The sequence below is a fragment of the Hyaena hyaena genome, unplaced genomic scaffold (genome assembly GCF_003009895.1).
Source record: "Hyaena hyaena isolate Hyena2069 unplaced genomic scaffold, ASM300989v1 scaffold_23, whole genome shotgun sequence".
Classification (NCBI taxonomy): domain Eukaryota; kingdom Metazoa; phylum Chordata; class Mammalia; order Carnivora; family Hyaenidae; genus Hyaena; species Hyaena hyaena.
Window position 1 is genome coordinate 4144608 of NW_024080655.1, and position 27276 is coordinate 4171883.

The 27276-nt window shown below is 52.2% G+C and overlaps 2 protein-coding genes across 8 annotated transcripts in view; both read right to left on the bottom strand.

The window, feature by feature from the left end:
* Positions 1 to 587, bottom strand: part of CUNH11orf96 (chromosome unknown C11orf96 homolog) — a 1161-nt gene extending 574 nt beyond the window's left edge. Inside the window, exon 1 of the mRNA XM_039226710.1 lies at positions 1 to 587. This exon is cut by the window's left edge and continues 574 nt beyond it. Within this exon, the coding sequence (XP_039082641.1) occupies positions 14 to 385 (372 nt within the window). The 5' untranslated portion in view covers positions 386 to 587 and the 3' untranslated portion in view covers positions 1 to 13.
* An 18560-nt stretch (positions 588 to 19147) lies between these two features.
* ALKBH3 (alkB homolog 3, alpha-ketoglutarate dependent dioxygenase) overlaps positions 19148 to 27276 on the bottom strand; it is a 35142-nt gene continuing 27013 nt past the window's right edge. For 4 of the 7 annotated variants that reach the window (XM_039226744.1, XM_039226743.1, XM_039226740.1 and 1 more), the window contains 2 exons: positions 21830 to 21928; positions 20718 to 21074 (listed from right to left, as the gene is read on the bottom strand). In XM_039226744.1, coding sequence (XP_039082675.1) covers positions 20982 to 21074; positions 21830 to 21928 — 192 coding nt within the window. In that variant the 3' untranslated portion in view covers positions 20718 to 20981. Of the gene's footprint in view, positions 20106 to 20281; positions 21075 to 21829; positions 22341 to 27276 lie in introns of those variants that run through there. The other 3 variants (XR_005527496.1, XR_005527497.1, XM_039226745.1) reach the window with 3 other exon arrangements.

Consider the following 27276-nt stretch of genomic DNA (forward strand, 5'->3'; position numbering starts at 1 on the left):
CGGGCGGCGCCCCTCACAGGGCCGAATCGGAGTCGCTGGAGTCCAGGCTGTTCCTCAGTTTGCAGCTGCTGAGCTGCTCCCTCTGCAGCGACAGGCTCTGCGTGCTGCGGCGCAGGCACTCCAGGCTCTGCAGGAACGACTTCTTGGCCTTTTCCTCCTCCATGGGGGACACCCCTTCCTCCTCCACCTCCTGGATCTCGTCGAAGGTCACCGGCTGCGTCTTGAAGCGGGACTGGCGCGGCCGCCGCAGCCGGCCCTTGCCCTTGGACAGCTTGGCGGGCCGCACGGGCTGCGGGAACTCGTCGGCCAGGCACACGAAGTGCGGCATCACCGCCTGGTAGCTGGAGCAGATGCCCATCAGCTCGCCGGGCTTGGCGGCCGCCATGGCGCCGCCCGCGTCTCCGGGGCCGGGCGGCGGGGCGCCGGGGCTCTCGGGGGGCGGCCGCTGCGCCGGGGCCCCCCGGGAGGCAGCAGCCTGGGGCTCGCCGGGCGGGGGATCCAAATCTGCTGCGGGGTGGCGGCGGCCCTCGCGGGCCCGGGTCGGCGTTCCTCGGGAGGGCGGGCGGGCGGGCGGGCCCGTCGCGGGGCGCGGGAGCTCGGCGCGCGCTGCTGGGCTGCGCTCCCGGGCGCTCGCCGCCGCGGCTGTCACCGTCTGCCCCGCGGCGGCCCGGCCCGCCGCTTATATAGCCCGCTCCTGCCCACACGGCCGCGAGCTCGGATGACAGCGAATGCCATTTAAAGCGTGCGCGCTCCGCGCCCTTCCGCCTGACGACGCCCCGCCGCTCTGGGAAAGTAACGGCCCTTTCCCCAGCGCCGCCCGCCCCCAGCCAACCCGGCTCCGGAAGGCAGGCCCCGCCCGCGGGGTTCCGGGAGCATCCGAGGCCCCGGGAGCACGCGGCGGGGCGGACCCGCCGGAGAGCAGACGGGAGCCCCGGGATCGGGCCCCCCTGGGCTGCCACCGGCCGGCCGTCCCGGGATCCCCAAGTTCGCGCCGACAGTGGTGGCCGCGGCGGCGCAGGTCCCCTTCCCCCTCCGTGATCCCAGATGCACACACTCGAAGACGTAGGTGATTCCGCCGCGGGTGCTGCGTTGTTGGGCGCGTAGTGGAGGCAGTTCCCAGACCTCCTTGCAGCTGGGAGAGGGCTGGGCGCGGGAGAGCCGGGGCGCCTGGCTCCCCAGAACTGAGTTCAGAGAAAGGACTGGGTTTCTTCTCTGGATCCTTGCCACCCCCTCCCCAGACAGACACAAATCCATACACACACAAACCCGCACGCTTGGAGGCACGCACGTAGAAAGGCACCCTCTGATGATTCCATTCCAGTTCTTCCCTTCCCTGGCTGTCTTCTGTCTCCTCACAACCCCACCCCCAAGTCCCTGGGCCACCAGCCCCCTATTCATGCTCAGAAGAATGACACTTGCATAGGCATTAATAACAGCGATAATAACTACAATCTGGAGAGCTTCACTCCAAGCCAGCCAGTGAGCTTCGTTTTACATATATTATCCTACTTAATCTTCCTAACAGGCCTGCGAGGTAATTGGTATTCTCCCAAATTTACATATGAGACAGTGGAGGCACAGAGAGGATAAGTAACTAGTCCTGTCGTCACTGATGGAACCAGGCAGCCCAGACCGCACCGTGCGCGCCAACATAGTCCCTCGCTGAAGGATAGTAGTCACTTGTGCCCGTAAGGGCTTCTAAGAGCAAGTCCCCTAGTTTTCCTGACTCCCAAGGAGAAGCTGCGAGCACCGCCCCAGACCACAAGGGCCTCAAGTACTGCGGGCACAGGGCAGAGCTCACCCTGTCTGCATCTTCCCCATAGGCGCCCAGCAAGGCTCATACGGCTGCTGCGAAGGGAGGGAATCCATGGGATCTGGCCTCCAGTCCTTCTGCAGCCATTCAACAAAGATTCGCCAAGGACCTGCTGTGTACCAGCTCGGGACAGTCCGCGGCCTCGTGAAAGTTACGTTCCAGTGGGAGGGCCAGAAGATAAACACCTCAACTAGGAGGTATATTCCTGTGATGTGATAGGGACGAAGATGGAGAAATGTGCAGAAGGGGTGGCCAGGAAAGGCTTCTGAGTGGATGGTATTTAAGGTGACCCTAAGGGACAATAATAACCCTGCTCATATGCTTAATATGTGCCATGTTCTGAGTACTTTTTATGCATTAATTCATTTAAGGTATTTATTGTATTTAATCCTCTCAACAACCTTGGCTAACAAGCACTTTTCTTATTGCCATTTACAGATAGAAGAACTCAGCTGAGGTCACGCAGCTAGTGAGCAGCAGAGCTGAGATTCAAACCCAGGTGGACTTAGCTCCTAAGCCCTCACTCCTATCTTACACTGAAGCCCTTTGCCCTGTGGCGTACCAAGAAGGAACCAGAGTGTGACCAAGTGAGAGGAGAGCGTTTCAGGCAAAGGGAACCCTAATGCAAAGGCACTAAGGCAGGAAAGAGCTTGGCTTATTCTGGGAACAGTGAGAAAACCCATGTGGCTAAAGCAGAGTGGATGAGGGCAATGAGAAGAAGGGACAGTCACAAAAGGCCTGGACAGCCATGTTAAGGTTAAGGAGACAAAATTTTATTTTATTATTTTTTTTTAAGAGCATTTTATTCTAAGGGCAATGGTAAGGCACTGAAGAATTTGGGGCAGGCAAGCTACATGTTCCAATTCATGGTTTTTTTGTTTTTTTTTAATTTAATGTTTATTTTTAAGGGGGAGAGAGAGAGAGACAGAGTGCGAGTGGGGGAAGGACAGAGAGAGAGGGAGACACAGAATCCCAAGCAGGCTTCAGGCTCTGAGCTGTCAGCACGGAGCCCGACGCGGGGCTCGAACCCATAAACCGTGAGATCATGACCTGAGCCAAAGTCGGACGCTCAGCCGGCTGAGCCACCCAGGCACCCCTCCAATTTATGTTATTAAAACCTCACTCTGCCTGCCATGTAAAGTGTGGGCTGGAGAGGGGTGGGGAAGAAGCAGGGAGCCCACTTACAAGACTGTTACATCACCCTCAGACATCAGACACAGAGGACTTGGATTGGGGGGAGACGGTGGACGTGTAGGGAACCGGTCAGACTGGGGATTTGTCTGAAGACAGGATGAGAGCACTTGCTGATGGGTCAGATGGGGAGGTGGCAGGAATCAGGGGTGACTTTAATGGATTTGATCTGAGCAAAGCTCATATCAGAACTGTATTATGTGAGAGAAAAGTTAATTTACATAATCTTACGGCCACTATATTGGGGATTTCCGTTTAACAGCAACTTAGCAATACTCTAATACAGAAACTGGTACCAGGAATGCAAAGCTGCCACGTGTGAAAATCCTAAAAATCGTGGCACTGGCTCAGCCAACAGGTGGTAAGCAATACGGAAACAATTAGTGAGGATGGAAAGTTGGTGACCCTTCTTATACTATAACAAAACATTGATTAAAAACATCACCTGTGATGATTTGGAAGACGGACCACATGCCTGCTGAGCCCGTATTTCTAGAAAAATAATTGGAAAGAGCTAAAAACATGTGCACATGTTGGCTGCTAGATGATGCTTTGAGCAAGATGCCACAGGAAAGAGATTGGCTTGTTTGCGAGAAGAGATGGACAGAGGAGGAGATAATACAGACATCCGCTGTTGTCAGGGTTGGGAAAACCAGCTGTTTTTGTCCAAAGAGCAGGAGATCAGACTGTCGTGGCTTGCAGCCTCTCTTAGACCCTGTCCGCTGGGCCAAACGCTCGGCCCGGCAAAGGGATCAGCCCTGTGGCGAAGCATTATGTTAGTGCTGTTGCCTTATCATGCAAGTCTATCATTTCAGATGCCCTTAGAATAACTTTCACTTAAAATAAGAAAGAGATGAGTGGGGCAAGGCAGACAGACTTAATAACTGTGACAAGAAAGGAGCTCTAAGGTGTGGTTGCTGGCCCATGGAACTGACTAGAAACAGACAGACGTCCTAAGTTTTCGAAGGAATTATTATTACCAACAAAGCTGCAAGGCTGGACTTCAAAAGCCCGAGACTGTTCCAGCCCAGATATGTGCTCAAAGAAGAAAGACGTTCAATACAGACGTTCAATACGCTACAGGCTGGTAGTGGGGAGTAATAAACAAGAAGGAGGAATTTGCTAAGGGCAAAGCCAAGGGCCAGGGAGACCCAGGGCGAGGGTACTGCCCCCAGAGAGCCTCCTCCACCACAGGGCAGGGAAGTGCTCACAGTTCTAGAAGGGACTGCGGCAGAGACTGCTAGCTGTCCACCCAGCTGGGTCACATTTCCCAGCTTCCCTTCCAGCTGAGATGGGGCCGTGTGTCTAAACTCTCATCTGTGGAATGTGAGCAGAAGTCAGCTTCTGCCCCAGTGCGCGTAAGAGGAGAATCCTGCCCCAGCTTCCATGTTTTTTCCTCACACAGACTGGAAGACTGTCCTCATCCAGACAGACCCTGGATGCTTCGTGTTAGTCTAGATCCCTAAATAACCCTGTCCCGCAGAGCTATCTACCAACCCAAAAGACTTCCCTTGGAGCTATTATATGAGAAAGCAGTCAACTGAATATTTTTAAACTTCTCTAATTTCAGGTCTCTATTATATCGACTCAGCGTTGTCCTAACCGAGACAGCCATTAGACATCCAAGTGGAGAGGTCAAGCAGGACACAGAGAACTCAGGGGAGAGGTGACGGAAGGAGGGCGCAGTTTGGGAGTCTGTAGGGGACAGATGGGACAGTGGAGGAAAGCCCACCTTCCAGTGAAAGAAGGGTTGGGACCAGCCAACCCTGGGGGGCAGGCGAACCAGTCAGGGGCTCAGAGAAGCAGTATGTCCAGCAGTGTAAAAGGGAAACCAGGAGAACATGTCAAAATGCAAGAGAAGGATGTTTCTAGAAGGAGGGAGAAGATTAGAGCGGGAGTCCAGAGACAGGTCCTAGCCTGGCTCTCCCTGAACTTCCTGTGTGGCCTTGGGCAAGTCACTGTGCGCTCTGCACTGCAGGGGGCGCAGCTCAAAGCTGCCTCGTTGGAGCGGCCTTCCCTGGCCACCCTATTGAAGGCTGTCCTCAGTCACTCTACACCACTAACTAAAAGGCCTTCTCACTGGTTTGTCCCCCTCATCAGCGTGCTCTGCCTTCCCCACTGGACTAGACGGCCAGTCTCTGCCTTTCTCCAGCAGCCAGGCCAGGGCTCCGGGTTCCTCCTGAGTGGACCACCACTCCGCTCCTCCTCTCCCCGTGACCTCTGCTCCCATCGCTCCTGGCAATCAATAAGGGGGGGGGGCAGCAGCACATGCAGCTCCTCCAGACCCCAAATTCCCATGCTGGGGACTGGGGTACCCTGGGTCACCCCTCTCAGCTCCCCTGTTCCCAGCCCCAGGGAGGTAAAAGTAGGAAAGGAGATCTGTGCTTCACAGCAATGGTCCCAGGTTAACAACGACATTAGCCTGGAATGCTTTGCTTCCACTCTGCCTGAAAGTCTGGTTTTGGGCCCTGCTCATAGGGGGCTTCCAGGAAGAGGAGGGAGGGTGGAGAGATGGTCCTCCCCCCACGGATGGAATCTGAGCTCCCACATGACCTGGACTCCTCCATTCTACCACTGACCCCCCGCCTCCCCCATGCACAGCTCTCTACCTCTCAGGATGTCTCCAGCACCAACCCCAGCCCTCGCTGGCTTTTCCAGATGTTCTGTGCCCTCCAGAGCCTCAGGAGTCAGCTGTCAGGTCAGGAGAACACAGAGCTAGATTCTATCCCCACTCCACCCTGAGCTCACTCTGTGACCTTGAGCAAGTCACACTCTCTGAGACTCCTTTATTTGTACCTCGACACAGAAGCAGTGCTGCTGGGAGTCCACAGTTAGTGTATGGAAAGCACTCGGCACAGTGCCCACCCAGCCTGTCTTAAGCATGAAATACAAGTTGCTTTTGTTTTCATTATCTCCTACCTAAACCTCCGCAGCCCCCCAACGTGGTAAAGAAGAGTAGGGAAAGGCACCAAGAAGCTCCTGCTCCAGAGGGCATGTGAGGGTTTGGGTGACTTTTCCTCTCTGCCTGACTCACAATGTCAAGGAGAAAGCCAGACAGAGCAATGGCAACCTCTAAGCAACTAAGCAATGTCTCCATTGTAAGGTGTCACTGCCAGTGCCCAAAGGTGACTCTAGCGTGAATCTGGGGACATCGGGCTCTTTCAACAGAACCCCCACCCCATACCTACCTTCCTCCAATGGTGCATGGGGCACATGGGTGAGAAAGACAGTGAGAACTGTGTATGTGGACGAGGGGTGGGCAGATCTGGGGGTTCCTGGGTGCCAGCCCAGGCATCAGGGCCTGGGGTCTGTTCCCCTCTGGGCCTTGCTGAGTTTGCTGGGTCAGTGTTGGCTTTTCCAGGACAGACTAAATTGCCTCCCCCTGGCTCAATGGGGCAGAGGGTAGCCATTAAAGGGGATGAAGGGCGGATCCTTTTCTTGGTAGGCGTGCAGCCCCTGGGATTACAGAGGGACCCAGAAATGCCATCTGTTGAACTTTACAGATGTGTAATTTACAGAATGTGTCTGGCGTTCTGCCAATGGTGCACTGCAAGAGCTTTACCTAAATCATCCTCATGGGGTCCTTTGAAGGGGAGCCTAGTTATTACCCCCATTTTACAGATGAGGATCCAGGGTGCTTTGTAGCTTGCCAGGGTCACTCTGAGTGCTAAGAGTGCAGCACTCAAAGCTGGGTCTGCCTGACCTAGAAATCAGTGCTCATCATTTGTACCACCGCATCTCACTGTCCCGCTGATGTGATATGAGCCACACTGGACAAGTCAGATGCGTGGGATGCCACATCAGCTCCATCACCCATGTACTCAGTGGTCCTGAACCAGCTGCTTCCCACTTCTGAGCCTTAATCGCCCTATCTGTGAAGGGAGGAGGCTAGACTCATTTTCTGGGGGCCCATCCAGCTCTGACATTTTAGAATCCTCCGGAGGACCAGGGATGAGGTGACCCATTCGGAAGAAGGAGATGCTTCCTCTTGAGCCAGAGAGTGGCAAACAGCCCAGGCGAGGGCTGCAGGGGAAGGCTCTCTTCCAGGGTGGAGGTGGCTGGGGGAGCAGATGGGGCAGGAAGATGGTAGCAGACTGGGGAGGGGCTTCTGCCGCCACCTCCTCCACCATCCCCACCCACACTTTGGCTTTTGGGCAGAGCCCGGGTTTAAAAAAAGCAACCACCAGTTCTTCAGCTATTAACAGGGCTTTGTTTCCAAGGGAGCCTGCAGTACCCTAGCCCGGGTCAGATGGGGGCAGGGATGCCAAGTCTGGCCTGGGAGGCAGAGAGGCAGAGCGAAGCGGAAAGCAGCAGCCTGTGGTAGTTGTGTTCACAGATGCTCCTCTCCTTCCTGGGATTCAGGGGACAAGCGGGTCAGGCCCCTGCCTGTGACTGCTCTGCCACCCTGGCACAGTCCGATTGCCAGCTAGAAGCCTCGGTCAGCTGGCTCTCCCCATATACACGCCCAGAAGTCTCCCCAGAGTTGATCTCAGGCCTCCAGATGCTGAATGAGGTGATGGTTATTCCAGATGTTGCTGTTTGGGTCAATCTGCACTATGGGTATATTTGGCCCAGCCACTGTGTGTGTGTGTGTGCGTGTGTCGTGTGTGCATGTATGTCGGTGGAGGAGGGGTCAGCAAAAAACACAACCTCTGTAGAGGACCTTGCTTGCCTCCTGACCCCACCCTCACCCCTGGCTGGTGCCCATTCTGCCCCCCAGCAAGCCTTCCATACAAAGCCTGTGACTTCAGCATCCTACCAACTGCTTTCTGCCTCACTCAGAATTAGCACTTCGTCTGGTACGAGCGTGAGCATAAAAGTGTTTTGATAATTTTGCTGGAGGGTTGCCATGACAATCCCCAGCAAGCTCCAAGAGGGGGTGTCAGTGTGCACGGGAGGGAGAGAGACACTGAGAGAGCGAGCGAGAGAGGAGGAGGAGGAGAGCCCAAGAGACACAGAGAGGGAGAGACAGAGCAGGGAGAGGATCTAGGGAGGCCCCCAGCGATATCCCCAAGTCAGACCTTCAGCCTTCAGCGCCCACACCCCAGTGGCCCCATTCATGCCGCAATGAGCTCACGATCTAATCTGGGCCTCAGTGTAGACAGTGCAATGGGATACCAGCTGCCGGTAGGCAGGCTGCCAGAGCTGGCACGGCAGGGCTGGTCCCACTCTTCCCACCCGGGAGGCAGCCTGGCACCCTCCACTCCCGGGATGAGCCCCAGGGAATAGCTGGCTGGAGAGGGGGCAGGGAGCCACCGCCTTGGGGACTCGGGGGTGCCAGAGCCCAGGGAAGCCTCCCAAGAACCATGCCCAGCCTGCGAGCCTGGCTCTGCCGATAGGGGTGATGGAAGCACACCTGCCTGCCAGGGCCTGCTTCCTGACACAGCTCAGATGGTCCAGCGTCTGCGGCTTTTTCGTGTGTGCTTCCTTGCAGGCCTGAGCGTCCCTCCCCAAGGTCCACTGTTCTGGAAACCACTACATGGGCAAGAACGAAATCCCATACAACCTGTGGCCCTTCAGCTTTGCAGGGTTCTTCCCTCTCTGTGGCTAAGGCAGGGGTATCTCTGTTATCTCTTTTTTTTAATGTTTTTTTTTTTTTTTTCCTAGGTGAGAGAGAGAGAGACAGCATGAGCAGGGGAGGGTCAGAGAGAGGGGGAGTCACAGACTGAAACAGACTCCAGGCTCTGAGCTGGCAGTCAGCACAGAGCCCGACGCGGGGCTGGAACCCACGAACCGCGAGATCATGACCTAAGCGAAAGTCGGACGCTTAACCGACTAAGCCACCCAGGCGCCCCTCTCTGTTATCTCTTGAGATGAGGTCATAGAGACCCAGAAAGAAAGGGGCAGGAACTAGACCACATTCACATAGCAGGTAGCGATGTGGAGGCAGAGTCAGGATGGAACCCAGTCCTGGAATTTACCCTAGCCTCACTGTCCTCAGGGAAGACACGTTTTCTGGACTGGGTCTCTTTGGCATTACCCCTTCATATATGGACTGGGAAACTGAGGCCGAGAGACATCCCCCAGCTGGTAAGCACAAAGCCAGGGCTTGCAGCCTCAGATCCTGGAAAGTTTCACTGCCTCTACTGAACCACGAGCCAGCCCCATGTGCTGCCTCAAGTAAGGCACAGGGACTTATTTATGTCCCAAGGTTAAAGTGCCAGCCTCTGCCTTGAAAGGAGAGTCTTCTGGGTATTGCCAAAACAGAGCAGAGGGCAGCGGGAACAGGCCAGGAGCACAGAGGCAAGGAGGTCAGAGGTTCCCGCGGGCACTGCCAAGTCCCAGCTGCATAAGGACGTCTTGCAAAGGGCCTCCCAGCCTCTGCTATTGGAGCCGTGCAGCCCCGGGCAAGGCACTTCGGCTGTCAGAGCCCCAGTTTCTATAGCTATTGAGAGCCAAGGAGCACAGGAACCCTCAGAGGAAGCGCTTTCCAAGCTCTGGGCACCGCAGTCTCAGATGACAGAGGTATCCTTATGCCCGTCTCCAGCCTGGCTTACAGCCACCTTTCAATTATTTACCAGCGTGGCGGGAGGGCGTGGGCACCGAGAAAGTGCCTGCGGGCTTTGAAGACACCCTGCAAAGATGACTTTCCCGCAGCCTTGGTAATAGGCAACAGCATGCAAATAAGCCAACAGCTTCTCAAGCCTGCCTGCCTGAATCCCCTCATTCTGGTGTTTGCTAGAAAGTTCTTCTCACTACTCTGGGATAGTGGAAGCTTCATGCCTGCCCCATCCTCCTGGACCAAACTAGATGATTTATTAAAACACACGGAGGTTAAACTAGCCCTGTAGGAGGGTGAATTTTTAAACAGTTTCCAAGAAATCAGTGTTAAAAAGATGCCCTTTCATGTAATATGCTTTGAGTCCAGCCTTGAGACAGGGTACACCATTAGCATTGTAAATAGCTACTGGCCCATTCTGGGGGCCCAGAGAGTCTATTCTCCTCAAGACTTGCCTATCTTCCTCTGCAGACACTGCCTCGGGCTTCCCCGTGGACCCGACATGCCTGCCATGCCCCAGTCTCTTTGCATGTTTTGGACATGTTGAGGGGGGGTTATTCCCCACGCACCCAACTTCAGGCAGCCTCTCTCTAATGCTGCCCCGCCCATCACTGGCCACGGAAGGCATCTCCCCTGTCTTGCTGCAAAGTGACCCCAGCTGCCATTTCTGCAGCTGTTCTCTCATGGGACACACGAGGGGAAGGGATGCAGAGGAAGGAGTTTTTCCTGAGCACCTACCTCATGCCAGTCACACAGAGCACATTGAACCTATCACTGCAGCAGGCAACAGGCTCAGAGATGTTCAGGAACTTTCCCAAGGCCACACAGTCAAGCAGAGACAGAGCTGGGATTTGCTCCCAGGTCTATCAGCTGCTAAAGCTCTTCTCATCCATCCAGTCATCCCCGTGCCAGTGGCTCCTGAACTTGACCAGAGAGGGGCTCAGTGGGAGGGCTGGGGATGAGGGACAGGGTAAGGAGGGTTGTTCCCAGGGAAGAGCCTGGTACTCTAACTGGGACAGGTCCCCCTCCCCAACACTTGGGTGTCCTGTGGGCCGAGCCGGAGGGCTGGCTGGGGGAAGGAGGGGAGTGTGGACGACCTCCAAGCCCACTCCCTTCCTGTGGGGACGTGGAGAAGGCCTGGGAGCCGCGTCACACTCACGATGCCCCGGCACGTGAGACAGAGCGGCGGTGTGCAGACCTTGCACGTGAGCCAGGTGGGATGACGCCCAGGGCGGCTCACTCCAGCGCCACAGCCTCATGGCCATGTCTTCTGTCAAGAGTCTCCGGCACCCAACGCTGAAAACCACTGTTTGCAGACACAGAGGAGAAAGCCACAAAGGCCTGGCTGATGAGGGTTGTGAGGCCGGAGGAAATGGAACAGAACTGCAGGCTGCCAGAGGAGAAAGGAATCTTCCAGAGGAGCTGGGGCACTGTTTTCAGAACAAGAGGTATGACTCATTTGTGGGCCATGCCAACAGCTAGGGGGCCATGACCAGTATTTAAAAGAAATTTTTGCACTGTTTTTATTTATTTTTGAGAAAGGGTGGGGGGAGAGAGACACAGAGAGAGAGGAAGACACAGAATCCAAAGCAGGCTCCCAGGCTCCGAACTGTCAGTGGGGCTCAAACTCAAAAACGGTGAGATCATGACCTGAGCCAAAGTCGGATGCTTACCCAACTGAGCCACCTAGGCGCCCCCAAGACCAGCATTTTTAAATGATATACAACTGAACATAAAACATCAGAGTAAATATACATAATAAAGTGCTGTTTCGGTGTGTGTGTGTGTGTGTGTGTGTGCGCGCGCGCGCGGGCGCATGCACGCACATGTGCAAACTTTTTTTTACCATGGGCTTCGGTCAAACAGCTAGAAAAAAACATTAAGTGGGTTCGATCCCTGCATTCTGCAGATGGGGAAAATGGGGCCAAGGGCAGGAAAAGGCTTGGCCCAGGGACCAGAGACAGGACGGGAGCCCAGTCTCCTGATGCTTGCACATGACTTGCCCAGCGCCCACAGGCTGCCTTTCCAAGGCCTGATTCCTTCCTCGTCTTTCAACCTTAGACACCCTCAGCCTTGGCCACTCTGTTCCTCTGTTGTTCCCAGGCCAGAGCAGGAAGAATCCATGGCTTCACGGGGGAGTGCTATGACAGGACATCCTCAGGCTCTCCTTCCGCTAGGCTGGTCCTACGCTGGCTCTGTCCCCGCCTCCTTCCGTCCTGGGACCATCCCTCTGCGGGGAACGCCCCAGAACCAGGGCCCTTTCCACACACTCTCTCACCTGCCTCCACAAAGACCTCTAAGCAGCCATCTCCCCAGTCTCCCGTGGCCATGCTGGGCCTCTCTTCCCCGAGGCCTTGTCCTAGACCTTTCTGCACAGAAGTCAGAAGTCGTTCCACCTCCACTGGCAGTGAGATCTGCCCCAAACCCACTGCGAGCCCCACCCCACCCTGCCCCCGGGGCCCAGGACTTCCCTGCACATCTATACACCGTTTGGTAATAGCTGCCCTAGACACACACATCACACTCAATTCTTACAACAATCCCGTTTTATAGGTGGGAAAACTCAGGCTAAGAAATTTGCCAAAGATCACACAGCTATGGGGGGGTGGGGGGGAGCCTGCGCTAGAAGCAGGTCTATATGACACCAAAATTTACACCAGGGCACTACCCTGCCTGGCTGATAGCTGGCAGACTCTCCCCCGGAGCACCCCGGGCTGGGGGGAAGATGACACAAAGGGATGGGGGAAGTATCTCCCACCTCCCACTGCAATGGGGAAAGGCGGCATCCCCGCTTCTCCTGACCCTCTTCCTTTCCCCAGGAGGGTGGCAAGACTTCTCTGACAGGGAAGCTTGGGAGAAGGAAATGGGTTAGGAAATGGAGAATCTCCTTCCTTGCAGGCTTGGTGGGGGGTAGGTGGCAGCTGGCAGGGACAGCCTGCTGTACTGGCTCCCCAAACAGGGTGCCCTAAGTGCCCCAGGGTGCTCCTAGATTGGTGAAGGAGGAGCAAGAAGTCTGACCATCAAAGCTTCCCATCTGGCTTTACCAGTTAAGAATACTGACATTTCAACCTCATAGCTGAGTCCTCTGTTTCTCTTTTGCTTCAGCACTCATGGCAAGAAAGGGTCTTATCAGCACCAGAAAACCCAACGTCTTTTCCCCTCACCACTCCCAGGGGAACCCACCAGAGGACACATGCAAATCTCTCTGCCTGGGATCCTGCCCCATGGGTCTCCCCACCTCTAGCCCCACGCTCTCACTCCCTCCTGGGAAATGCATTTCCCAGCCCTCTGTGGCTCCCAGGCCTCTCTCACGGTCTCTCCCAGCTCACACTCCAGCTACACAAGCCCCGGACACAAGCCCTGGACACACACTACCTAGGAACCCTAGGAACCCCCTCCTCCACCTCATCACCGCTCAAGAGCCTTCAGGCTGTCATTTCACAGCCCTCCTCCCCATCCTGCAACTGCCTCCTCCACCAGGCAGCCCTTCCTGACCACCACCCCAAATTACATCTCATGCTCCTCCAAGCCCCACAGTACTCATTGTCTTGTTCTGCATGCATCCCGTCATTAAGGTTTCCCTGGTGTAGGTCTTGTTTTCTCAGCAAACGACACAAAATACAACCAAGGTGCTAATGTTGCTACGATGTACTGAGCGCTTGCTTGCTCTGTGCAGGGCACAGACAGCTTCTCCTTTGGGGAGAGCAGCTTCACAGAGTACTGAGTGCAGGGCCAGGCACGTTATTGCTGCTCAAAGCACAGCACGAGCCTCTCAGATATGCTCAAACACCTTTCTGGAAAGCCATTTACATTATAGATTCGAGGCCTTAAAAATATGCATAGCCTTCCAAATCTGGGCCAACACCCCACTTTTAGGAAAGTATTCTAAGAAATAATACTAGATGTGCACAAAGGTTTAGCCACAGGACGGCAGCATAAGTGGAGGGGTGGTGCTTCTGTTTCCTGAATTGTTCAATGGGGATAAAAATAGCTCCTAGTGCATGGGCTGTTGTGAGGGTCAATGAATCATGACTTAATATATGTAGAGCACTTAACACAGTGCCTGGCTCCACACTCAGGCTCTATAAAAATGTTACCTGTTCTTTTTATTTGAATTAAGTCTGAATGTGGCCAAATCCTGGGCTCTTAGCTACACCGCCACCCTGCCTCCCACCACGCGCTCTCCTGATTTCCAAAACAAACAGAACAGTTACTAATACTACCAGAAACCACCCCGGTACGAACAACAATCTAAACGCCCAACATACCGTGTCTGGTTACATAACACACAAGCACACACAGTACTGTGCAGCCGTTCAAAACCACGTTATGGAACGGTAATTAATGTCATGCACTAACGTTCAGCAGAGACAGGGAAAGGCTGCAAAGTGATGCATTCGATAAGAAGTGGCTGTTTCTTACACAAATTTGTGTGGAAAAATACACTACAACATGGGAAGAGCTGTGACCTTTGGTCATAAAGTTACACATGACTTTCCTTTTTATTATCTTTCTTTTTAATTTCTTGCAAACAGCACATACTCCTTTTGCAGTCAGGAATAAAAACCAACTCTGCGAAAGAAAATCAAAGCCCTGCAGGCTTACTTCTCTCTGTAATGGAAGGGACTGTGTCCTTTTATGTACTCCCCACCGCATCTAATGCACAATCTGTGGACATAAAAGCCCTAGTCTCACATAGAATTCCAGACTGGCAATCTTGTTTAATCTTCCAGGCCGTGGTGTTCTGTACAGAATTCAGAAACTGCCCGCAAGGACACGGTAACAATGTGACCGGTGGGGCGCGTCTGGGCCTGGTTGGTGACCAGCTTGCGCGCTGGGGAAGCTCAAACACTGCCCCGGGTGGGGGGGGGGCGAGGGGGGGATCGTACCAGGGGCCAGGGACGGTGCATTAGGAGACCAATCACCCGGGCAGCATGTGGTGGGGCTGCTGGGAGTGAGCGGAGCCTTGATGCGAGGCCACTTTGGCATCTGGGAGCTCTCGTCAACTTGGTCTAAAGGACTTCCCAGGAGACACTTAAGTGCTCAGCCTCGCTCACGGGCAATTTCACTTGGCCACTCCTCCCAAAGTCCCTGGGCCTCCCCTCACTGACGGCAACAGAGGTGCGGGCAACCAGGAGCCCTGCCGAGAGGGAGGGAGGGACCACAGGGCCATTGGCCAGCCACGTTCTACTTAAGACAATGACATTACTAAGCACATTACAGTCAGATGTGTTGCATTCACGATCTCAGCCCTCACAAGACCTGGGAGAAGTGGCTGCCTCTGTGTCTGCTGCACCACTGAGGAAACTGAGGCTTGGGGCCTGGCTGACTGGTCCAAGGCATCTCAGCTAGAAAGGGGAGAGTGGGACTCCAGCCCAGGTCCCCTCGCTCAAGCAGAGGCTCTTTCCACAAAGGCTCTGGCGGCAATTCCGACAGATGTGGAGGCTGGAGCAGGAGAGGAGGGTCATGGCTGCTCTCTAATTCCCCCCACCCCTGCAGGCAGCGCTGTAAGTGGAGGCACACCCCTGTGCAAGGCCGATCTAGGCCTGCCTCGCCGGAAGTTGCCCTAAGAACTTGGCGCGGGCATGGGGAGCCCCTGAAGCCGCAGCAGGGATCCCTGCCACATATCGAACCACCTGGCTGGTGCTGGCACAGACACTGCCAGTACCACTCCTCGGAGGGCTGAGCCCCACAGGCACGGTGACTTTCTGGGCTATTGGTGCCCATGTTCCCACTTGTCACCAGGTGCTGCTCTTGGCCAGCAATCTCGGAGGGGCCACAGAATCTGAGTGGTAGAAAGAACAAGACGCGAGGCACTTGATCCGGGTCTTCGTGCTGGTTCTGCCTCACTCCCTGGGTGCCTCTGGGATGAGCACCTCTGCAACTCAGTTTCCTCATCTGTCCAATGGGGAGAGCAGTTCCTAACCTACAGCCTCGGGGTACTTTGGGAGACCAAGGGCAAGGCGAGCACAAGAGCTCATTTGCTCTCCTCTCGGGTCACCTGCACTCAGCACAGGGCAGGGAGCTGCTGGCGGAGGCAGACTTGGGGAGAGAGAGGGCAGTGGGGCGGAAGCCACACACCCAGACTCCCCGTGATTTCTACTTCTAAGCTAGCTGACTTCCTTTCCCCCTCACTGCAGATGAATGGAGGCTAAAAGCTATTATCAGAGAGAGGGTGCAGGGAAGACATTAGCGTAGACAAGTTCAGAGGAAACATTCCAGGTAAGTTTTCTCTAACCAACAAGAGTACAGGAAGACACTTCAGAGTCCTGCCTGGGTGGTCTGCAGCCTGAATACCCTTGGGCCACAGTTTGGGAAGCACCCCCATCCCCGTGGCATCCTTCATTCATCCAACCCACAATCTGTAGGCAGGGAGGATACAGCCCTCAAACCAGAAGTGTTTTTGGAGGGTGTGGATCCCTTCTTAGGGCCCCACGCATGCCCATTCTCCAAGTACAGACAGGAAAGGCAGGACAGGAGCCAGTGTCACGGGACAGAATGGGTCACCCCAGCACCTGCAGGAGGGCCTGGGGTGTGCCTTCTGGCCCCAGCCTCTCGGACAGGGCGAGGCAGCCCTACAGTCTCCGCCACTTGCTGCAGCAGGAAACCTTTGGGCCACATGTAGCCGGAAGGACGCGTGCATTCTGATGGCATTTTTCAGGAGCATCTGGAACCATCGCAGGCCTGTGCGGCAAGGGCCTGTCACCGTGCGTTCGCCCAGGCCCTTCCTGCAGCAGGCGGCTAACTGCAACCTGATCACGCAGTCCCTCTGGAGAGCCCCACGCTGGTCCACACTTCCTCCTGCCTCCCAGGCAAGGACTAGGGTCTCTACACTGCTTCCTGGAAAGTGGTCCTTCCAGCCCCAGGGGACTGGCTGTGGCTCTTCCCCCATGCCTGGGGCCTGGGTGGCGGAAGCCCAAAGACAACCCAGAAGGCTCGCTGACAAACAGCCCCACAGGCCTCTTCCCGCCCACCCTGGGACACCAATATCAAGATCTGATCAATCTAGGTACAGGTTCCCCCAACTGGTTAAAAAACAAAACCACCGCCTCATTAGGGTTGTGTTTAGGAAAAAATTAGGATTAGGGATGTAACAGGCCCAACACAGCGTATATATACACGTATGTGCTCTGTAAACCCCCTTCTGGGTTTCACCTTTCCTTCCCATTCAGAAACCTACCATTTGTGTCCAGAGTTAAAGGCTAGAGGCCAGGATGTGCCTGAACATGCCCACAAATTCTGGAGGAGCCATGAGAAGAGGGACTGTCCCTCGTGTCCAGGGAGTGTGCTATCACTGTTACGACGGGGGGGGGGGGGGGGGGGGGGGGGGGGGGGGCGGTGCCAGCACAGGCATAACTGTAACAACAACACTGTCACACACGCCTTGGTCGGCTCCGAGCTGTCTTATCTGAGAAAGCAATCTTTTTGGTGCTGCTGGCTACAAGTGTCCTGCCTACCCCGTCCCGTTGTCCGACACTGCTCTCGGACACCAGGCCCCTCGCCCAGCTCTAACACTCAAAACGTAGCTCAGCCCAATATGGGGCAGGCTGGGAAGGCACGTCTAAATGGGCGCAGCAGTACTAAGCCAGCTGGAAAAGGCACCCTTAGTCTGTGTTCCACTCTAATAAACAAACATCAACGTTGTTTCCCCACTGACCCTGAGACACGGGAATCGCCACATCTAAGAGTGGATTCCAGGAGCACAAAACTGACAGGGGGTCTCCTGTGAGGGTTCTTTCCAAAGAGAAAACGGAGATGGGACCGGGGGTGGGGGGGGTGGGGGTGGGTGGGATGGGGATACTGTAGACGAAGTCCTCCTGAGGAGAGCATGTGGGTGGAACCGGGTAGAAGATTTAAACAAACAGAATGCATCACTATGGAAACATTCGGCTTTTTCAAAGGCATTGTTAAGAAAAATAAAGCCATTCAACACTTTACAAGTGCTATGACCAGAAAAGGCAAAGTGGGTCTTAGATATTCTGCAGCCAAGTAAAAGCTGCCAGAATTCAAGGAAGTATTCCCAGCAGGGCAGGCACCCATCATGTGTCAGGGATTTCTCTAAAGGCCTCCAACTGGGGCATTCTGCTCAGTGCAGAGCCCACTCAGCTCGTGGGGTGGGGGTGGGGGGTGGCTGCCACGACCCAGGTCAGGAGTCGGTGCCACCCACTGACCAGGCCCAGACAGACCTGCCACGCGCAAGGGCAAGTTCGTATCAGCCATGGAGGCCACAGAGCGTGAGTGCCAAAGGGAAGCGTCAGGTTTATGGGCCGTGATCCGAACTTATTAGCAACTGTCAGTGCCGGGTGAGTTAGTGGTTTAAGTCAACAACATGGATCACGATTTCAATTCTGAGGATACAATCTGAGGCTGCGTGTACACTGTTCTGAGGCAAGTTCTGTGCTTTGAGGCAAGCTGCCTGTTGTGAAGACATTTTTATATCTAAAGTTGATTTAGAGAGAGACAGAGGTCAGGAAAGGGTCAGAGAGAGAAAGAGGATTCTAAGCAGGCTCCGTGCTGCCAGCACAGAGCCCAAGAGGCTTGAACTCATGAACCATGAGATGAAGACTTGAGCTGAAACCAAGAGTCGGTCACTTAATCCACTGCACCCCGTCAAGACATTTTTAGTGTATAACCTGACCCGTTTCCTTAGGGCGTCTGCTGACTGCAGTGGGGCTGTCGGTAAGCATCATGAAGAAGCCTGATGCTGAGTTCAAGCATCATTCAGAGCCCCCAGACGGACTCACAGGTAAGAATGAAGAGTGGAAGGGACCATGCATCCACCCCAGAGTTTGCTGGGATACGATCAAGAAACATTGTTCTGGGTCACTTGCCAGGAAGGTTGGATGAGAATTTACCTAACTTGCCAAGAAAGTGGATGCTGTCCCCCCAGAATGAGCATCCCTAGTTAAATGGCCCATTATTAGTCCAGTAGGCAGGGCAGTTTCTGACTAGGAGCCGCTAATACTAAGGAGAGATGAGCCCCAGATGCCCGCCCTCGTGCCCAGGAATGCAGAAGACAAGCAGGGGGCCCTGGCAGTCAGCTCTGCCAGCGGGGGACCAGGGTGAGCTGGGTGCCCCGCGGTGCAGGAGCAAGGCCCCAGGCTCCGGCTCTCAGGGATGCCCAGCAAACTCTTCGGCCTACATTCACGACGGCACAGTTTAAGGACTCACCTGCGGTTGGAATTCTGCTTCTGCTGCTTCACAAGTCCTATTAAACCACTTAACCCTTCTTGGGGGCTCAGCTGTCTGGTCTCTACAATGGAAATAGTATCTCTTTCTTGCAGGGCTGTGGGGAAGATCAGGGATTAAGTCTAAAAAGCTCCCAAGACGGTGCCTGGCAGTTTATTAAAGCTCAAAGAAAGGGAAACAAAAAATTAAAGCTGTTTTTCTTCACGCCATGTTGTTGTATTTGCTTCCTCTTGCTATACAAGTAGTGTTGGCAAAGTAACTTTGCCCCTAATTCCTAGGTAAGATCTATGTCCAGGAAGACACGGCACCAGGCTGGTACAGTCACTGAGCATTCTTTGCCGAGTTCTGGGATTCCTGTCCAGTCCCAAACCCTGTACTGTGACTCTATGGCACATACCTACTTCTCATCTCAAAAGTGACATTATGGTAGTGGTAAAAAAAAAAAAAAAGAGAGAGAGAAAAGGCAGGTCTAGCACTGGACAGCAAGAAACAAAAGCTAAGACCTGTGCTCTCAGATGAAGACGCCCAGGTGGTGGGCCAGGCTGTCAGCTGTCGAGCAGAAATTCATTACCCTGACAGACATGGCAGTGATGAGTGAAGAGATCAAATCTGCAGCTGACGCAAGGGGAGATCATGACCCTACATTAGGAGGGATGCCATAAGACTGGGAACCATCTGCCAGCTCTTTCATTTGTAGGACTGGAAGAGGAATTTCCCAGTGGCATGCATCAAACTCCACACCGAAGCCGGCTGTACCGCCCTGGCCAGATTTTGTTTAGTAAGAAACCAGCTAGGGATCAGGGGTTTTATTTTATTTTTATGGTGATTTGTATCTCCCTCCCTCACTGAAAAGCACGTTATAATGCTCACATTTTATAAAGCACTTGGTGTTTCTTACAAAAAGGAGCTATCCATATGTGAAACATTTAAAGAACGCGGTGGGAGAACCCCAACGCAAGAAGCCAGAAAGCTTGTCGGAGAACAGGGCCTGGTCAGGCCTGGTGTTACATCTGAGCTCTAGGGAAGGGCCTGACCAGCCTTTGGGACTTCACTGTGATCACAGAGGCCATAAATCTTAGAGCATGGAATGGAAACAAGATCAAAAGCAACAAGGCTCTGTAAATTTTCCCCACAGGGAGCTAGGGAAACTAGCTTAATTCTCTTGCCCTGTTTTCATCCACTTGAATCCATTTTCTTTCTCTCAAGTTCTCCATATCTCGGTTTGGAATCAATCTGGCACAGTGCTCCTGAGTCAACAACAGGTCAAGAAGACACGTGACTTTATGATGCAATAGATGGCAGCCACTCTGTCCTGTTTTCGGAACTCTGGTGACATCACGGACTAAGGGCTGGATCTCAGGAACTTGTGTCTGAGAGAGCACTGAGTCAGAAGAAGGTTGTCATCATAGGCCCCTGAAATTGAAAACAACTCTTAGGTAACTGAATCTATCCCCACAGGACTGCTCCCGCTTCTATCTGGCTCTAAATGACTCAAGTCATTCTCTAGGGGAAATCCATCTATGTGGGACAGCTGTCACCAGCGGCACATCTGCTGTTCTTCAGCCTAAATTTCTCATGACATCACTCACCTACTTCTCCCTCTGAGGGATGGTTTTCTCTCATGTTATAAGTATGCAGGCGGCTGCCCGAAGACGGCTGGGCGAGATAACACAGCCTCCACTCTTCACTCAGAGGCCTGTAACCTGTCTGTGTCCCAGGAAGGAGGCTCTGGTAAATAAAGTGCTCCCAGAGCAGGCAGCTTTCCATGACAAAGCACACAAGCCAAGATGCTGAGGAGTCACGGCAGCCTTCCACAAGGCTGAGAAGCCACCTCTGTTTGGGTCTCCGCAGCTGTGGGCCTGCGGGGGCTCCAGAGTCAGTGACACATATTTGTGGCTCCACTTCACCAAGTCACAAGGAACGAACATGTGCGGATCTACGCCAGAGGCAAAGCGCATTCACGTTTCTTCCAGTGAAGCAGGGAGGGCAGGAGAAAAATGGCTTATGGACAGAATCACCCATGGGTACGGCCACAGCAGGTTTTAATTTGCCTAAAGAACATATCGCATACGATTTCAAGACATGATCAGGGAGCACTGTCCCCACAGCACACGTACTGTGAATGGGGGCTGCTGGCTGTTGTTTAACAGGACTCTGAGCTGGGAAACAACCCACACCCTCACCCTCCAAGCAGCTGCACCGTGAGAGCAGCTGGACCGGCCTCTGGAAGTCTCTTCAGGGCGGGAATCTCAGCTCAGTCTCAGCACAGCTCCTCGCAAAGACCGCCTGTCACCAGCGCGCCCCTCTGGGGTCTGGATAAACCGTCCGGAAGGTCAGGTTTATTCTCGGTTCTCTGGAGTGGTACTCTTTGGGCACTCGATGCTAAATGGAAAGACAGACAGCTCTGACATAAACACACCTATGAGGACGCAGCCCCCTGCCACCCCCTCCCGCCCCCCCACGAGTATCAGTAAGCTCTCTGAAGTCTTGCGGAGAAAGGTTCTTCTCTGAAGAACAAGTCCCACCACCGTTACTCTGATAAGCCAGCGCCCGCTCAGTGAGGCATTTTCATCTCTTCTAGTTGTTGTTCTTCCTTCCTCTCAGCTCCCTGCCACTTCCCCAAGTCTCCTGAGACAAAATGGAAACGGCCGGGATCAAAGACCGGCGTGAGACTCCACTCTCGTGCCAAGCATTCTTAGGAGACTCTGCACACCTTAAACGTGAGCTGGCGTTAACATGGCCTGGCCCGAGCTGCGGAGCTGTGCGGCCCAGTGTGATGTGCTAGCCCCTGGCTGCCTCATGCTATTCAAACTTACTTAAGTTCAAGTAAAAATCCAGGCCTTCCACACACTAGCCACATTTCAAAGGGTCAAGAACAGTCATGTGTATAGTGGCTACTACACGGGGGCTTGAGAGAAAAAAAGAACACAGAAAGTACTGCGGCACGCTGCTGCTGCAGAGGTCCGTTCTGACGGTCAGTGGCATCAGAGCCCTTTGACAACGACATCACTGTATGGCCTCTCGCTCATGATAAAAGCACCTTGCTTTTTACCACATCTATTACAGAAAGTAACAATCACGAGCTGTCAGGACACTGCCTCCACATGAGTGAATCCAAATTACTTGCACGTTCTCACCTGCCAGTCGGCTTGTGTAGCTCCTTCCATGATTAACAAGGTCCCATGATCCAAGGGTATCTTCACTCTTTCCACATAGGTGTAGTCTCCATTCTCTTCCTACAAAACAGCATTCACTGCACTACATTTTTTGTTGTGTGATCAAGACGTGACAGAAGCTGACGATGGTCAAGAAATGCAAACCTCTACCCAGCTAGACTGTAGGGGTTCATTTCCTGGCTCTGTCACTCGGCAGCTGTTTGCCCCGAGGTAAGCTGTGTCACCGTCGGTACCTCCATTTACTCATCTGCAGAATGGGGACGATGACCGGACCTGCCACACAGGGCTGCTGTGAGCCTCCACCGATCAAACACGTGTAAATTTCTTGGTGACTGGCACGCATTAGGTACAGTATAGGTGCCAGCTATTATTGTCAGTGTCTAAAATGCAGAAAAGCCCATTCTTACCTGTGAAGAAGTCAAGTCATTCATACAAGGACTCTTCACATCTGCTTCATGCTGTGCTCTGTGTTCTGACATAGTGTGGAAAACAGGCTTTTAGACAAGGTGTGGTGCGATGAGTGCTCACTGCCTTTTTAGAAATTATGATACCTCATTAATTGGTACCTACGTTAAACTAGTCACAACTCTCCCTATAGCTAGCTCCTCTGGTGTCTCGGACATATATTCTTGTTTCTTTCCAGTACAGTCAACAGCAGGATTTTCTTAAAGAAGGAAGCTCTGGCTTGACCAGGACAGTGTTGCAAACTGAGGCTGGCCATCTAAGCCTGAGAGCATAGATCATGACACCTTGGATACAAATGCCCCTCTCTTCCAGAGAGCTCAAAGTCCATTCATGTCCAGGCCTCTACTAGAAGCTTCACAGAATGGCCTGCAAAACAGTCAACAGGTGGGGTCACTCCTCCTTTGCAGCTGACAAAGCGGTGCGTTTAACAACTTCCGTGCTCACGGCAACGAGGAGCTTATCAAAAGTTGAGACCCAACCTTCCTGATTTTTCCACTTCCGTTCTGGGCAGATCCACCCGTTCATCCGCTTCACTTCGGATACACGGGGTTCCATTTACATTACCGCAGGATTGATATCACGGCAATACTGTGTTTATGTTTATTACTGTAGAAGTGCTTTGGAGAACCTAAGTATTTACAATGATTTCCTTCAGGATAATCAAAATCAAAACAATAATGAACTTGCATAAACAGTTTAAGTTCTAGGTCCCAACCCTCGGCAGTGACTTTGTCGAGCACTCATAACTTTTCCAGGCAGAAGATAAAAGCAATGTTTGGAAATAACTTTTGGTTTCAGGGATTAATTTTAATTGTGCCTGCCGCCTTTTCTTTTTCTGTAGCAAGTAAGTGCGAAGCATTAACCTCTGACCCCTCAGCCAATCAGAAGCAGTGGGAAGGTGACCCTGTTCTCTGGTGGCCCAGCTGCATCTCAGAAAAGCAAAAGGCGGCTCTCTGGAAAAAAGGAATCCAACCAGACATGTATGTCCTACTGGAGAAAAGATATCAGAAGGGAGTGCATCAGCCATGAGATTAGATGGCTCCAGGCTCCTTGATTTGGGCTGTAAAGTCAGTCACCAAATCAAGGTTTAGCACAGCTACGAACATACCTCCTGCCCTCTACAAACTCAGGGAGTGCAGCAGGGTCTTCATCTGCAGCTCAAGCACAGACAAGAAGACAGAGCAGCAAAATGGAGTAGAGAGGAAAGAACCTGAGTCAGACCCTAAGACAATCCGGAGACGAAGATCTCTTAGAGCAGTAAAAACATCACTGGCGAAGAGGGGGTGCCAAGGCCAATGGAAGAGATGGGGTGAGCACTGTAATTCTGCCTGGACACAGGCAGCAGGGGGAGACGCAGCGAGTGAGAAGGCATTCCAGACGCAAGGGGGAAATACCAGCACTCAAGAAAGTGATATTCAACAGAGCCAGGTTTCACTTCATGTTCCTAAGATGTGAATTTTTCAATTGAGAGAGCCACAGGTTGATTTTCAACACACCGCCTCCAATGTAACCTTTAGTTGTACATAAAAGCAGAAGACGGTGATCCTTCATTTGGGATGGAGCTACTTTTTTTTTTTTTTTTAATGTTTATTTATTTTGAGAGATTGAGAGTGCGAGCAGTAGAGGGGCAGAGAGAGGGAGGGAGAGAATCCCAAGCAGACTCTGCACTGTCCGTACTGAGCCTGACACGGGCCTTGATCTCAAGACCATGAGATCATGACCTGAGCCGAAATCAAGAGTCCAATGCTTAACCAACTGAGCCACCCAGGTGCCCCAGGAATGGAGCTACTCTTAATCAATCTCTGAAGGAGACAGTGATACCCAGTACACCCACTAAGAGAGGTGATGTCATTACTTTGCTGGTTGTTATTTATTCCTTCCAATCCGTTGGCTCAGAAAGCACATTCCTAATTTGCAGAAGGAGAAAGAAAAGAGGGCAAGGGGTTCTACCAAGGCAACACAGAGTTCACAAACGCTTTCTTCTTTTCTCGAGGCCAGGGTGCCAACAGACCCCAGAGCCACTCTGTAACTTAACCAAGACACACAGAGACTTCTTCCAGCAGGAAGCACATAAAAGGCCAGTGGAGCTCACGCGGCAGTGCATAAAGGCTCAAATTGATAAATGGATAAGCAACACTGGAAGCACCAGACTGTTTAGAGGAGTGCATTCATGGCCATTAGGCATGGTTAAGTTACCAAAACAACTGCTCTGTAACCCTTTTGATTTACTTAGGTCTTTTTTCAAGACAAAACAAAAAAAGCAAAACACACGCCTAAAAAAACCACAGCATAGGATAAAATTTTCCATCTCTGACCCTGGTTAAAAGAGGCTTTCTAGGGGCACTGAGCCTGCCCCTTTTTAGGGGCAGCAGAGCATGTGACTTGAACTCAGGGTCGTGAGTTCAAGCCCCACATTGGATGTAGAGCTTACTAAAAAAAAGAGGCTTTTAGGGTTATAATCAGTCCACAGGGTGGGTTTTGTTGTTGTTGATGATTTGGTTTTCCACACACTCAAAATTTCACAAGTAGATAATGCAAAAAATATATTCTTCTATATTAATTCTGATCGACACTGCCCCTCCACCCCCACCAAGCACAGCCAGTTAATCTGAAAACTCAATTATGATCCCCAAGGTCTTCTGGGCCCTCCCAAAGTTCTACATTCTCACCTCTGCCTCCCGACACAAGGCTCCTCAGCTTCCTTTAGAAAAATGGTATTTAGGGGAAAAAAATCTGGGCATATTTATCATTCTGTCATTACTAACTATCCAACAGACAGGAAGCCTCAATATTTTTGTTGGAAAGGTAAGTTCACATTTTACAAGCTCTATGTAGACTTTTCATGGAATCACTCCTTTCTTGTCCTAAAAAGGTGTCTTAGAAACTACACAACCATCAATGCTTGAAAACCAGCAACAGCATAGTATTTCTACCTACTGTAAGAGTAACACAAGTTCACTGAAGTAAATGACACACTCATGAATTACCGGTTCAAGGTCTGTCCTCTTACTCTCTGATACATTCCATGAAGAGAGGATTATGTTGGCTTGCCCTTTTGAAAAGTGCTATCACACATACCAACAAACATGGGAATGACTGAGGAAAAGCAGCAGGAAAGCACAATCCTCTTAGCCAGAATGCATGCAACGTACACACAGGAAGCACTGTATACAGATAATCACGTACTTTACATTTTTATCATTATATTGTGAGCATGTGTTTACACATGTTACATATTCCTTTACATGAACATATCTTTCCTTCTTCAAATCACAAATATTTTTCGACCAGCTATATTATGTCAGCCACTGTGCTAATGCTAAGAATAGAGGAGTGAGGTACATGCTATTAGACACTGAGATTTTAATATACCAGTACTGATAAGAAAAATTTAAAAAAGAAAAGAAGGAAGAGAAAGAAAGGAAAGAAAGACAAAAGGAAGGGAGGGTGGGAGGCTACTACAAGTAGATCCTGGGCAAAACACTTCTGAGTATTTTTCTAAGGACGTATTCTCAAAAATGGAATTACTAGATCCAAGGATATGGACCTTAAAGCAGTTGGATTTATATTACCAAAGAGCTTTCTCAGGAAGGTTGTGGCAATTTCTAATTCCAGCAGGAAAATACAGCAATACCTATCTTTTCCTAACATTGAGGGGGAAAATGACAATTCATTATTCAAACAGAGAGCTCATTAATCACTAACCCAGTCCAACACTTTTTCACATGTCTATTTGCTGTTTGCACTTATTCTGCTGTGAACTCTCTGCTCATGTTCTTTGACCATTGTTCTACAGGATGTTGTATTTTTCTTACTGATCTGTAACCACAGATAGTGAGATATTTACCCTTTGTCATAGTTTCTGGAAATATTTTTCTCATTTGCTATTTGTCCTTTAACTGTGTTTATGATTTTTAACACAGAGTAGCTCAAAAACTTTTAGAGTCAACTCTGACCTTTCTTTGGCTCTCCTTCATGGTTTTTATGCTTAGATAGTCTTTTCTCATCCGGACAGAAGTTAAATATACAACTGCATTTCCTTTTTGGTTAATAAAAAAGAGTTTACATTTTTTAGATTTAACTCTTTAATCTATCTGGAATTTGGTGCTTTCCCCCCCCACAACGCTTCTTTTTATAATAGTTTCCAAAGTGTTTTTGGATAGGATCAACCACAGGGGATGCTGCCCAGGTGCCGGGCACGTTAGGAATTATGTGTATGTCACGGCTAATGCTCATCACAACCCTGTAAAGGTGGTATCTTCCATTTTCTCATAAGCAATAGGAGCTAGAGGGAGAGCACATCTCTAGGGCAGAGGCTGACAGGAGGCAGGCAGGGCTGGTACTGGAACTTCGGTCTGCTCACTCTAAAGCTTATATTCCTTCCACTGCTCTCTCCGAAGCGCTCTCTTTTCCTTCTGGAATTCTGTTATATTTCCTGTTCTAATTACAAGGCACCATGACTGAACCAAAGGGGCACCAACACCAGCGAGCAGCACAAATGAGGAGTGGGGGCAGGACACAACACAGCGGGCAGTGGGAGCCACAGAGAGCCGGAGAGCAGCGGCCTGCACAGAGGGGTAGCCACTGTGTAGCTCCAGCTCCCCGTTCCCTCGGGGTTGTCTGATTTTCTGGGTTTTCCACGGAAGATGATAAATGGGATTTTTTAATGTGAAATCTCCCAAGTTATAAATTTTGGCAAGTAATTCAAGTTCTTTTAAAGCGCTGGGCAGCATAAGCATGTCTGAGAACCAGATTCACGTCAGGAGCGGCCCAGCTGTGCTGCTGCAGGGCCCGTCACCTGACTCCTTTGGTGCCCCCGTCTGGTCCGACTACCTAGCCAGGAAGCTGCCAGGCAAGGCCAGTTATGATCTGCTGGGCTTCTGTGGTCCTGCTTCGCCATGCCACGTGGCAGTCTTGACAGAAAGCTCAGGACACATCCACTA